The following is a 14,269-nucleotide window of genomic DNA, read 5'->3' on the forward strand; positions in this document are numbered from 1 at the left end:
AAAAAAAAAAAAGAATTCTGTCTGGATCTTCTGTGTCTTCTGAAATATCCTACCTTGCTGATGAGCGTGACGATAATAGAGCTGAATTGAGTTCCCATACGGTTGAGTTACCAAAGGTACAATATTGAATTCCCTGTGTTTTCCTTCTACTTAATTCTGGGACATCCAGTCAGATCATAGAAGAGATGCAGCTGAAATCCCTTTCACCCTACCTCTCAGACTCTTACCTTTTCAGAGTTGTCTTTGCAGGTGGACCAAGGAGAGAAATCCAAATGCTTGTGTCCCCAGTTTCAGGAGCTGTGCTGTAAAACTTGACCTGAACTCCTCTGTGCCTCTGTTTCTTTATCTTTCAGCTGCTCGCACAGTGACTGTTGGACCTAGTGGCTATTTTCTTCATGTGCATTTGTGGAGCAGTGTTGAGGTCCTCCCATGACTGGGCTCCTTAGGCAATCAAAGTACTTCTAACAAAGGAAAACGTGCAGGAATGTCCAATTCCCGTTTTCCAATTGCCAGATTTCCTGCAACCAGGAAGACAAGTAGGGAATATGAAAGTGCTGGCACTTTTTCTTGTGTTTTTATTGAACTGGATACTTAGATGTTTTGACCAAATTCAAAGCAAAATAAACTGCTGTCCTTCAAGACTTGCTAAAACCACTTCATAGTTGCAAAAACTCAACAGTCTTTTAAGATGGAACTGTGAAGCAGGGAACAAGAGCAGCAGTTATTTCAGACAGCTTTCCTCCTGCTTTTATTTTTGTTTGCTTGGTTCTCATTCTTTCTCTCCTTGCTAATCACACTTCTGAAAAAATGTGATGTTAATATAAAATTCCATCTGGCAGGGCTGTATCATCCTAGATTACTCAGGCTTGACTTCAGGAAGACATTTGACTATGGTATATGACATATAACTAGTTTAAATAAAAGTAGGTGGATTGTTAGGTTGTGTTGGTACCCTGTATTAGCAGAGTGGAGCTTGTAAATGTAGCATTTTCTGGTCTGAATCTAAACCCAACATATTTGTTTCCACTACGGAAAACGTTCTAGTATCTCTGGTTCTTTACATTTTTGCTGCATTGAAGCGTGGCATGTGAAGATCTGTGGTTGAAAATGGAGAAGGTATGTGTTGAAGGGTGTAACAGAGGACATAAGCGGTTGGTTAGAGCAGACAGATGCAAGGTCAAAGTTACGGTTCTACAAAACACTTTTGCTTTGAATTTTGAAGTTTTCTGAATTTCTTTAATATTTTATGGTATATTAACAATTTCCTAATTTAACAGGTACTTTAAACATTTATGCCTCTACTTGCTAAGTTTAAGCATTTCATTGTCTATTTAAATACCTGAAAAAGTACAAGGGGATTTACTGTGAAGTGTAACATTTCCTTCTTTTAAGGTCTGTATGTGACTGCGAGTACTTGTGCTACTCCTGTATGGGCCATTTACTTGTATTTTGTAGGCTTGTTGTGCTAGCTTCTGTATGAAGGGTGTTCAAAATATTGAGACACCTATTGTTACAGTTTATGTTTTGATTAAAATGATTAAAATCTTCCACTGATTTTGCAGTACAGGGTTAACTTGTTTCTGTTAAATTTAATCCTTTCTAGGGTGAAGTTGTGGAATTCCTTGATGAGCTGTTAGAAGTAGAGGAAAAGAAGGAATCCTGATGAGCAAAATAGCCACGAAGTATTTTACAAAAGTGAAGACACACCATTGCTCCTTACTATTGTTTTTGATCACCTGTAGTTCCAGTTAGATATACCTCAAAGCTGCTCCTTTAAGCTCCAGCTTGTGTCACAAGATCCACTCCTGAAAGATCACTTCCATCCTGCACTGACTCTTCTGTGAGCATGACTATTCCCTGTGCATTTACAGAGTTGGTGCACATGGGTTTTCCTCTTGAGCTTTCTTTCCTTTACACAAACACAAGAAAGCAGCCTGTATTTTCTGGCCTAACACTAAGGTTCCTCATTTCAGTGCTGTTCTACAGAGTTATAACAGTGCAGCTTAATTCCAAAGAACTTTTGTCAGATTATGAACCACAGAAGACATAACAGTTCTCTAGACTTTCTGAGCTATGTATTGTATTATTTATATGTCTTTTTCTGTGATGATTAATAAAGTGACACTGAATCCCAGTGCACCTGAAAGATGTTAAGATATATTTAAATAGCTGAAATAAGATGATTAACAAAGCACAAGTAGTGATCTTGTAAAAATTGCTTAAAGAATTCTGTAAGCAGTGTTCATGTTTCTTAAAAAGTAAATGAAATTCCATGATGCGAAACTGAGGTCACTTAGAACTGACTAATAAATAATTCCTTCTTCCTACCAATTCTTACTCTTTCTGTTGAAACAACTTGTAGTTCCTGTGTGAGGTAGGGCCAATCTTGTATAAAATAATGATGGTTGATGTATTAAGTGTTCTTTTCTGTAGAAAACAGTTTGCATGTTTTTTCCCTGTCTTATGGAACTATCTGCATAGTTTTAATCCAAAAGTAGGTAGAGGTGGAGACTGAGGCAGTTTTAAGTGGAATAATGAAAAATACTCACATGTGGATTCCTGACATTTTTATTAACTATATGACAGTTCTATTCAGAAGTACTTTGAAGGCCTAAAATATGCTATTGTTAGAGATGAGTAGTGGATTACTATACAAGATACTGAAGAGCAGAAATACCATTGACATCAGGAGGACCCAGGATTTCATCCTTTGCTTTCCTCTTTCAATTTTAAGGACCAAGTCCTGCAAGTGGTTTCATCTCATGTCATGGGGAGACAAGAACACTCAGCGCCTTTATGACTGAGCCCTAATTCAGCTGAATGGAAGTGAATTGGAAAACCAAAATCCACTTTAGGTTTTTAAAAAGGCATGATCTGCACTACCTTGTCGAGTTGTTATGCTATAGCTTATGTGTGCTATAGAAGTATAATGTCTACGCTATTGAGTGTCCACCGAGAGCAAGAAGGGGAATCCACAGGATGGGGTTTAAATGTCCTCCAGCTTGTGACAGCAGTGAAACATTTTAAAATGTTAATGTTGTGTGTGAAAGATGTCTGGAAGATCAGATTGGTTTTTCTAGCTTCTTTAATGTAAATCACAACTAATCCTCTGAAGTCAATGGGCAGACCGTTTTATTCTCAAAATGAAAATCTATCAAGAACCTTTTAACTTTGGGAGATTTACCCAGCTCCACTTGTGGTGACAAGACCAGAATCGAGCTTGCTGTATGCCTTGAGCATACAGAGGGTGTATCAGATTTCCTTTCGCTTTTTCCACACAATATCAGCATGCCATTTATTGTAATTTTGTGTAGGAATTTGACTTTGCTTTTAAAGCTTATAAGCAGTTGATTGTAAACCATCGCTTGCTTGCCCATGAAATACGTATTTATAATACCCCGCTGCGGTAGCTTCTCCAGTTTATCCCTAATTTTCTCTTCCTGGAGGTATGTGTATACTCAAGGGAGAGGTTACTTCTTTGGAGGCCTCTTTTGTCCTTCTGCTTCCCAATCTGCACAGGACAACTCTGGATTTCCTCCTCAGGAACTGCACCATTGATGTTAAGATCATATGCCCAAATAACTTCATCTTTGATACTTTAGCTGTTAAATCCAGAAATCTCACCATTAAGGGGCATGGGTCTGGTTGAGGGTGGATAGATCTATCTACAGTGCCTTTGTTTTACAACATTTTTAGTTTACTTTTTTCTTATTACCATTTACCAAACTGACTTAGGAGCACTGCCAAGCACCGACTGTCGTCTGGCTATTTGTGTCTGTGGTGCCCTAGCTCTTTCTTGTGTGCTGTCTGTAGATACTGCAATGCAAAACCTTGAAGACTTGCAAGAGAACTGCCTATAATTCAAGTTCCTGAGCCTGAGGTTTTCCATAACTATACATCTTGTGTGGAAATAAAGTGTGTGCATAAAGCTCGTGATCAGATTTTGCCTGTGGGTGAAGCAAGTAGCATAGACTACAGTAGGTACGAGGCAACAGAAAATCAGTTCCAGGATCCCTTTGGTTTGCCACCCAGAATTATTTCTTTCCAGTTAAAGAACTCGCTTCCCCTCTCCAGCACTAATTGTTGGAGATTGCTATAATCTTTTTTAAAGAACAAAGTATGTGGTAAAATACTGTAATATTTTCATTCTACCAGTAAAACGCTGAACACCAGAGTTAACCTGTTTTGTGATTCATTTGACTTAATGGGTTACACTGGGGATACATTTAGCATCTATGAACTCTAATTTTTCCTTTTCATCAAACAGTTATTCAACTATTGCAAATCTCTTGGGTATTATCAATTTTCTGGTAGGCTTGTGATTCTGTCTTTAGGGCTTCCTTAGCTGATCTCTTTTTCATGTTCAGTAATTTCCTCAGCTCTCGACCTCACAGCTAAAATCCCCTGCCATTGTGCCTTCTCACATGGGGATTTCATGATTTACTAAGATGTCCATTAGCCAATCATTTCTTTTTCTTCAGCCTACATTAAGTAAGTCTGATGTCCTTTACCGTTCCATTTAACTTGAGGAGGCAACTGATACTCTTGCGGCCTCCTGAAATGGCACTGTGATCCCTTTTTCATTTTGTTCAAGTGTCTGTGGATTTTTTCTGGCTTTCTTAATTTCCACTACATATGGTCCCAAGCCAGTTCAATCTCAATAAGTACAAGTAGTTCTCAAACCCTTGTTCTTTTCTAATGAGAAATAGCTCCTCTTCCAGTTCTTCAGTATTTATTGTGGCTTTTTTGAGCATTCTCAGGTTCTTTCAACTGATTTTTCTTTTGCTGCTGCTGCTATTGTTAAATGCCAACATTTACATGTGACTGCAATAAATTAGTGTCTTTTCTTCCACTTCTCTGATGCTGCCAGCTCTTCTTGGGAGGCTGCAGGAATATGGTTCTTGCCTCTCTTCTGCCACCCCAAATTCTTACAGTTGTGAATTGTCTGCCTTGGATGTTAACAGCTTCTGCCTCACCTGATGGGATATATAGATTTTTTTTGTCTCCATTTCTTTTTTTGACAAGGCTTCCAGTATGATGCTGATGCTCAGGAAGGTGTCATTTTTGTTGAAGCCACTGTGTTCATGCGATTGACTTGAACGCAGCATCACTGCTATGTGTCTGCTGACCCAGGGCTGACCTGGAAATCAAATTCCTATCAGCCTCAGCGATAGTATTGCTTGTTGTGGAGTTGTATAATTACACTTTTAAATAATTGCTCACATTTCTAGTAACAGATCTGGCTATTTGGATAACTGCTGTTGGTTTCTCAAATGCCATTGCTGCCCGTGAGCAAGTGTGCAATCATTCTGAGCATGTCGTTCAGTCACCGCTTATAGGTGAACAGTGGCTGACGTCCATCTTCTGGCAGATGGCTTGCACAAGAGTCTGCACACAGTGCAGGTGCTTGATCTCTTGTTGGATGGGGTCCTGTGTGATGGAGAGCTGCTTGAAAACAGAGGATTAAACCAAGTCACAAATGCTGGCACACTGAAGTGGATGTTTGGTTATGTGAAAAACAAAAGAGCTGGCTGTCAGGGCAATCTTTCTTAGGTAAAAACCAAAGCTTGGGCAAGGGAAGAGATTCACAAGTTGGAAATCAGTGTATCTGACAGACTATTCTAAGTATATAATCTTTTTCAAACTAATACCTGGTCTTACTGATAGTGATTCTGCATGTGTTACTGGCTTCTTGCTAATTCATCCTCATAAATAGGAATAATCATCAAAAAAAGAAAGAAGAGTGGTAGTGATTTTTCTGCTCAAAGTTTAATTCTGTTCCCATAAAATAGCATCACAGGCTCCACATTTCTGTGTCTCGGCAATTCCAATAGCCAATAAAGTCAGCTATGAAAAACAAATACCTTCAGAATGATCAGTTCTGGCAAATTCAACAGGAATTCAGATGTCCTGCTGGGCTCTTCCATTCACCGTGGCGATTCTGCAAGCAGACCTTCATTAGTTCTGTTGACAATGCATGAGCCAAAAGCAAATTCAGATTGCTCCATTTTCCAAAGCTTTACTGCTTTGGAATGCTAAAATATAAACCGAAAAGTTAGTCAGATGCTGTTCTCAGTTCACCTGGAAAGCCCATGTGACCATTTTTTCATACTTGCCAGAATAAGTTCCAGGTAGAATTAGAGGTGGGTCTCCTCAAGACAAGCTATTCCTCTGAAAATCCAATAGTGTGACCTGCTTTACAAAGCTTTTTTTCCATGCACTCTTGCAATTAATGTCCACCATGGATCTCACATTCTTTATAGTGAAATAATGGTCTATATTGATAATGAAGGCAGACTTAGAAAGTCTTTCAATTTCTAGAGAGTCTTCATGAAAAATGGTTGAAATAGCATGCAAATTTTACAGCTCTGAAAACAGAGTTGTGATTAGACAAAGATTTGTTGGATTATAAAAGTACAAGTGTTTATTATGGCTGGTACTGAGAATAAACAGTTGCCTGCATATGCCAGCTACTATGGAAATATGTTTTTAAGTTCTAATGTGAGCTGTAAACCAACGCTACTTCAGTTAAAAAAATTCAATACTTAAACTGTGGGGAGAAGTAGTCAGTGCCAGAGAAAACATTCCCATTTAATAATGTTTGAACATAGAGCTGTGATGCAGTTTGTAGCAAGGCAGTGAGAAAAACCCACAACTAATCCTTCATTGCAGCTGTCTGAACTTTTGGTTGTCTGCCATACTTTAAACAGCGACTTCTTTTTTCTGGTGACTCAAGACTTGAATGACCTAGTGTGGAGAGTTTAAGCTATATACAAAAAAGATGTTAAGTAAGAAATAGCCAAAATAAGTTGGGTTGCACACCCCAGCAAATCAGGGTTTTGTATCTTAAGTCCTCTTCAGTGCCTAGGAAAAAATATTAAAATAAATAGATACCTTTTTATTTCTTTTTTTTTTTTTTTTCTGGTGAGGAAATATTCAGTGGTTTAGACACCCATCTCCTCCTTCCCCTCTTCTCTCTCCTTAGAGTACCAATCATCCATGGAAACAAAATTCCGTATAGAGTTCTGAATTGTTTAAGTTTCTAAATGCTAAACTTTTCTGTAGAAAAATTTTTCTTTGATTATTTCTAACTTTTTATTCCCTTTGATGTCCCTTTTGGATAGGCCTTTTGCAACATGAAGTAACAAATGTGCTTTTTTCCTGATTAATTCTTTTGCAAAGTAATGAAACTTCCTTACTTTCAAGTGGAAATATTGGTGTTAGAGGTGTAACTCTATGTGACTACGAAATTTAAAGAAATAAAATCGAGACTTTCTGCCTTTGCCTCATTCTTACTACCACGTATCTGAAAAGAGATTAAACCTTCAACTATCATCCTGATCTGGTGGTAACCCTGTAGCTTGACAATTCTCAAAACTATCTAATTCCTTGTTCTATCTATTCCTTGTTCTGACTACTTTTTAAACTGGTCATTCATAGCTACCTGTTCTGATCTTTCACAGCTGCATATTATGTTGTATCTTTGCATTACAAATTATTTGATATTAAAAAAACCTGTAAATCTTTTAACTGAAGAAAAAAAATCAATCTATGCAATCCCCAACATAGTAGCTTTTGAGGTACTGTATACAATAAGGCGGTGCAGCACAATAAACCTTATATTGTTATCTAGCTGGCAAATGGAAGGAATTGAGGGGATTTCAGCCTGAGAACTTACTGAATACCTAAAACCTGTGCTCCCAGTGTTTCTGTCCAAAGATGAGCAAACACCTTTTGGTTGCAAGGGCTTGAACCTCCAAACACTGCCAGTCCTTTCGATATTGCTCCCCATTGCTCCCCTGGCAGCAAATGTATACAGGGCTCTGCCCAGACACAGTAGCACATGATCAATATGAAATGGGGGCCCAGTTAATAGTGAGTTGTTAATAAAGGAAAGGGAGGAAAGGGAGATCACATCTCAGTCAACACCAACGAGCTGATTCTGACCAGCCTGCTGTAATACGTGTCTTCCATAGAAAAGGATGAGACGTGACTTTTTTCCCAGAGCAGCAGATCAATCTCTTAACGACTGGATGTCACCATCACAAAATCACTCCTGATATTCCCCCCTTTCTTTTTTTCTTTCCTAATTTCAATATACAGCTGGCTCTTTCAGCTCTTAGCTCCTATACTATCTCATCCTTTCCTGTATTTTGTCCTTATCATCATCAGATTTTGTATTTACTCTACTATATTTATTTTTCACCATCCCTACCATCTTTAATTAGCCAAGTTTCACACACAAAAGGAAGTCTAAGTCAAATATATCATTCACGGGCTGTTTATCCCCATCTTTTTATTAGTTTTCCCAGCTTCCCTGAATCATTCTGGTAAAGTGAAAACTGAGTACAAACAGATGCTGCTGCAAAAGGGGGTAGATGGTCTTGGGAGCAGAGTCAGGCTGGCAGCCTAGGCTGAACACCTTTCAGCTAATTTATTTAATATCAAAGTGTCTTCTACAAGAATTATCCAAGCGACAGACCTATCTTTTCTCCATAAACACGGGGGAAAATTGGATGATTTGCACAAAAACACACACACAGGAGCTTCCTTTCCCTCTTTTTTGTAACTTGATTTTTATTTAAATACCTCCAAAGCATTATGTTAATGTACATTTTCTTCTGGTTCACGAATAACAAGTATTTCTAAGACTCAGGTAAGATCCCTGTACAGTTTGTATTGTAATTATATTTTGAGCCTCATTTTCACATGTTCAGTTCCTGAGCCTAATAATATTGAATTTTCATTTTGAATGATGATAGACAGAACTGTAACACGTACTTGTACCTTTCAGTTAAACAATATTTTTAATGGATGTTCCTGTGTTTATTTTTCAGCATATTTCCATGAGATTACAAATGGTATGTTTTAGTTGAGTTAACACTCTCCATAAAGTTGCTTAGTGCGAAATCCATTGGTTTGGGGTTTTTTTTTTTAAAGTTACTGCATAAAAAAATAGTTTACAACAGAAATTCTAGGTTATTTCATAGTCTAGAATGCATTAAAAGCATAAAGTCATGCATATGTCAGAGAACACAGTATTTACAAGTCTGTACAGTTTCTGTCCTTCTTTATTTACTGTGGCTCTTACCAGGCAATTGGATTCAACTCTTGACACTCTGAGGTCAAATTCTCCAAGATAACTTATAGCCGTCATCTAAAAATGCTTTGTTTTCCTCACCAGCACTGAGATGGATGGCTGTACGTACGACAGACCCCATTCTGTGCTCCATTTCATAAAGTCTACCTTCCGTGGAGTTAGAGATGGTTACCACTGCGACTCGAGGCAGAACGTGAAAACAGGTGAACACCACCCAGTCACCTTTTCTCACTCCAATATTTTGATGTGTATTTGAGGCGTTTTTCGGCTAAGGCTGTACAATAGAGTGGCAGATTAATTCATTTCTGACCTGCAGATTATTCACAGTTGCCAGTCTGTCTCCTATTCATTTAGAAAGGTAAGGAAGAAGACTTCATACTCAACACACCAGAACTATGTTAAGGGATTCTACAAAACATCTTCCCCTATCTCTCTGTTTATTTTCAAAACCACTTGAAATGGAATATGCCATTGGAAAAGCCTCTGTGGTTTCACATTAACACTCAGCCTACAAGCCAAGTGTTTATATTTTACCAACTGGATGCAATTTCTCTCTTTCCCAGGTTTGCTTTATCTTTAAAACCATGATAAGCAGCATTCGAAATGGACACCCATCTCCCATACCTGATGTCCACCCTTCAGCTGATGAAAGAGCAGAACAGTGAAAATCAGTCCTTCTACAGAGTTCATATGGCAGAAGTATTATACATGGCTTCATTGCCAGAGGTGCTACTGGCTGTGAATTGAAATTCAGTATCTTGGTCAGTCAGTATCACGTTCAGAAAAGCAACCAACTTCAGATAGGGTTTCCCTGGAAAGTGCTACATCACTGCCTGGCTCTGTGATAAGAGGCTATTCATCATAACACCTGAAATCAAAGGTGCTCTGACTCCTCTTCCTGTTGATACTCAAAGATGAATGACACTTACAGTATTCTCTGAATTCCAGGGAGACATCATGATTTTCTATAAGAAGATTAGTATAAGAATGGCACTTCTTCACTACGGCTAAAAGAACACCTTCCAGAAAAATAGTGCAATGATTCAACATTTGTGGCTCATTAACTTCACAACACTGAAGAAAAGTACCTTAGTAATCATTGCAATACTAACCATTAAAATGTGGTAGCAAATAGGTTTTCTTTTTAAGACACGTCAGGTAATAATTTGTTACGGTGGTTTATCCTGACCAGCTTGGGCAGGTTCTAAAAAAGGAACAAACACCAAATGTGTGGTTGCTCCAAAAACATCCTTCTTCCTTCCTTCTTCCACTGAGAATAGACCAAGAAGGCCTGACCAGCCCTACCATTACATTATAACCAGGTAACAGAGAAATTAATCAATTAATTTATTATTAATAGGAGCAAAATGTAAAAGCGGAACAAATTGTCGATGTACTACCGAGCGTGCTGTGTCCTGCTGATGTCTCCAAAAGACCCTTGTGATAAAAAAGTACAGATTCTTTAGTTCTGAAAGGTCAAATATGCTAAACTGCAATTTCCAAAGGATGAGATCTTTTCTGTCTTCTATGTTCTTTTAGCATTCTTTTTTTCTTCTGCTTTCTGCACTGCTGGATTTTAGCATCCATGAGTCATGTGATCCTTCTAGCATCAATATGTTTTTCTCCCGATTTCTAGCATCTCTGCCAAAAGACCCCCAGTTAGACTTTCTGCATTTCAATGTGCTGGTGGTGGTAGTGGTGGTAGCAATGATGTCTGGGTTGACACCTCCCATTTAGTTTATAGACAGAATTTTTCTGCTGTCGTTTTTTGAAAAACCACACAGCCAGGACAGCTGCAACCAGTAACAAGAAGAGAAGAATCACAATTACTGCTATGATAGCCCCTTTACTTGACTTGGGACAATCGTCTCCCTCACACGGCTCAGAAGTGGGGACAGGCTTTTCTCCAAGGCCCTGGGTGAGATTTTCTTGCTCAGCTAATTCCTGGGACGATGCATCAGTAATGATATCAGGAGCTGGTCCAGTGGTTGCTACTTGTGCTGGGTAGGTGGTTGTTTCTTTTGGTTCTGCATACGGAGTGTGATAGGAAGGGCTGATCATCACAGAGGTTTCTGACATGGATGTTTTCAAGCTGGTTATGTCAAACAGCATGGTCGTACCGGGCTCCTGAGTCACAGTTTCTGGAGATGTAGTTGGGTGGTCCCATGGGGCATCATCATAACCTCTGCTCACGCTTAAGTTCTCCAGACCACTCACTGATGTAAATGGTACTGGTGTCTCTTTGGCCCCTTCATCATCTATCCTCGTTGTTGCTGCCACAATCTGTGTTAAACCTTCCTCTGGAGCTGGGCTACCATTGTCTGATTTTTTTACTTCAACGTGATTCAGTTGGTCAGTTGTGAGGACAACATCGTCTTCTGTTCCCATTGATCCATCAACTTTATCCCCCTCTTCATCATCCTCCACCACTTCTTGTGTTACTGGATAGCCATCTAACCATGACTCGTCAGTAATGGCAATTGCATCTATCTCTGCCTTTGTATCATTAGTTGTGAGAATGGGTCCAATGGGGAAATCCTCACTGTCATAAAACATCTTGGCACCTGGTTCATCATAGGTTGTCTTTGCTCCAATGTGGTTATCACCTTCAGAAAACTGTGCTTTAGTGGAATGATCTATCTCTTTCTCTGATTCATGCTCACTGATAGCCTCTGATGGAAACCAGAACAAGTTTTTTTGGCTTAGGAGTGACACAGGGGACTCAGTTGGTGCCCTGCTTCCTTTTTCAGAAGTGCCTGTGTCCTGAGTAACACCTTTGGTAATTCCAGTTGTTCCTTCCTCTGAACTTTTACTAAAGGAAAGCTGTTCTTGCTCCTGCTCAATTTCCTCTTTGCCATTGGCATGTTCATTCTCAACAATAGGTATCGATCTGTCATCAGGAAAATTATCTTCATAGTCAATGTGTGCCTCTGTTTCATCTAGAAAAGTTCAAAAAAAAAAAAAAAAAAAAAAGTCAACATTTAATTTCTCCAGAAAAGCACGGGGCTTATTTGTTACAAAAAGCCAAGAATAAAGGTGCAATGAGAAGTGATTTTTACACAGTATTTTTCATTCAGTATTATTTTTTATTTGAAAAGAGGATGATCCACCATAGGCTGATAGTCAATACCAAGTTTAAAATAAAACAAAACCAAACCAGGATAAGTGTCACTGCTAACCGGTAACAGCTTGTCTTTCCAGATTTAAAAATGTATATAAATAACTTAGAGTCTGCAGTTAGAGGACTTCCTTCAATTGCTTATTGTTTTCTCAAACCTTCACTCTCCCAAACACGATTCTTTTTGCCAGACTTGAGGAAAATATTTAATCATATTCAAGCAAGAAATGAGTATTGAGGGGAATGTATAGCAAAAAGTAATCAATGACTAATTGGACTGTAAAAAACCCCAAACAAACCAACCTACAAGTTTTACAGCAAATTGACCCCCTTTGAGCCAGCTGATTTTGGAGGATTGCATTCAGTACTTTATGTTCAGTTTCTTATCACTACGGTACTTTTCTTCAATGATCTTGGTGTTGCAGTGACAACTGGTCACCAAATGGTATTTCTTATTCCATGAGAGCTCTTCAGAGGGGCCTGAGGAAGACGCCCCCCCACTCCCATCAAAGCTGACACTGAGTTCTGCTCATCTTCATCTGAAGAAAGCAAGATGCACCCGTGACTGCAAGGATAAAACTCTACCTCCAACACTCAAAGCTTAACACCTAGGTATCATGATAATACTGTCTGTAATAAACTCTTGTGCTTCTAATTTTAATAAACAACATGTTATCAAAAAGAAAAGAGAAAAAAACAAAAAAACCCAAAAACAAACCAGCAAGAAAATAACCGAGTGCAACAGAGGGGCAGACTCATCACAAAGTTTGAGTTTCATTTAGAAATACTCCCCAGGCTTAAACAGACCTGCCACTCATGGCAGAATAGACTTTACTCAAAGCACAAAAGTAAATCCTTGAATTTGAATGAAATAATGCATTGTAATTTATATTTCTTCCACTCTTTTAAAACCTTAGCTCAATGAAAAGTTTTCCAAACCAGACAGGGTGGTTGATTTTCAGCTCACACAAGTTTTACTCCATAGAAAGTTGATGTAATTGCTGAGATTTATGCTGGCACTAAAAGTCCTAGAAAATAGTGCCTTGGGATATGGAAAATAAAACAAACTGAATCATAGTGAGAATTTTTCTTCTTAAGAGAGTGTTTAGTCTTTCACGAAGATAGTGAAGCAATAGACCTGGCATGACATGGGAAACAAGAAAGGAATAGGAGAAGCTGTATTACAAATCAGTGCATTCATAAAGCTTTATCTTTTTTTGCCTTTTTGCACTCCACCAACTTTGAATCACATTTTCATCTGGGGTCCATCTCAATTTCCAAATGAGTCACGTTCTCCTTGGAGACTGCTTCCCAGACTTCTGTCAGAGCCATATTTGGTCTACTCTTAAGAAAGATTAGAAAGATTGTCAAACCAGTCTGACCAAAACCACTTAGTGGTGATACAGCTCACACCAGCTTACTTTTTGCCAGAACAGCTTAAGCCAGGTGCCAGAACAGAATGAGTATTAGCAAAAGGTATTTTTCTTGGAATAGCGTCTGGGTCTACCATAAACCGAAGCAGTTATACTGAGGAAACCAAAATGTGTGACATAACCTGTGGAGTTAATACCTCTGTGAAAGCTACCATGCTGGAGAACTGGATGTTCTCAGCAAGCCCTCTCACCTCACAGCAAGGGTGTAGGGTGAAACCTGTGCACGATACAACAGCACCAACCATGGACCTCTCTCCCTCCCGGCCCCAGTGTCATCATCTGCTTGTGCAATCCTCTAACTCCTCTCCATCTTCTCCAAAGCAGGAAAAAACTGTCTGGTGAAAAGAGCACTTAGCAGACAGGGGAATCCAGCTCTCAGAGCAAAAATCTTCCTGGTAGGAATCTCATTTTCTAATTAATCCTAAAATCTTTTCCAACAGTATTTCAGACTTGTGTTAGTGACTGGAGGGTACCTCTGAGTACCAAAGCATTTTAGAAACATATTTAGGAAGCTCTGTGTGGCACTGGCCATCGCTATGCAGCACTTACAATAGTCATCAGATGCTAGTTTCACTTTATCCCTTGCCTTGCTTTCACTTAATTTTTCCACTCTCTTTG

At 38.9% G+C, this 14,269-nt stretch overlaps 1 protein-coding gene across 1 annotated transcript in view; it reads right to left on the reverse strand.

Annotated features, from left to right (window-relative positions):
- Window positions 1-10,759: 10,759 nt before the first annotated feature.
- SUSD5 (sushi domain containing 5) overlaps window positions 10,760-14,269 on the reverse strand; it is a 42,196-nt gene continuing 38,686 nt past the window's right edge. The window contains exon 5 of the mRNA XM_010167723.1: window positions 10,760-12,039. Within this exon, the coding sequence (XP_010166025.1) occupies window positions 10,760-12,039 (1,280 nt within the window). The remainder of the gene's footprint in view (window positions 12,040-14,269) is intronic.

Source organism: Antrostomus carolinensis, unplaced genomic scaffold, assembly GCF_000700745.2.
Source record: "Antrostomus carolinensis isolate BGI_N321 unplaced genomic scaffold, ASM70074v2 scaffold25465, whole genome shotgun sequence".
NCBI classification, from domain to species: domain Eukaryota; kingdom Metazoa; phylum Chordata; class Aves; order Caprimulgiformes; family Caprimulgidae; genus Antrostomus; species Antrostomus carolinensis.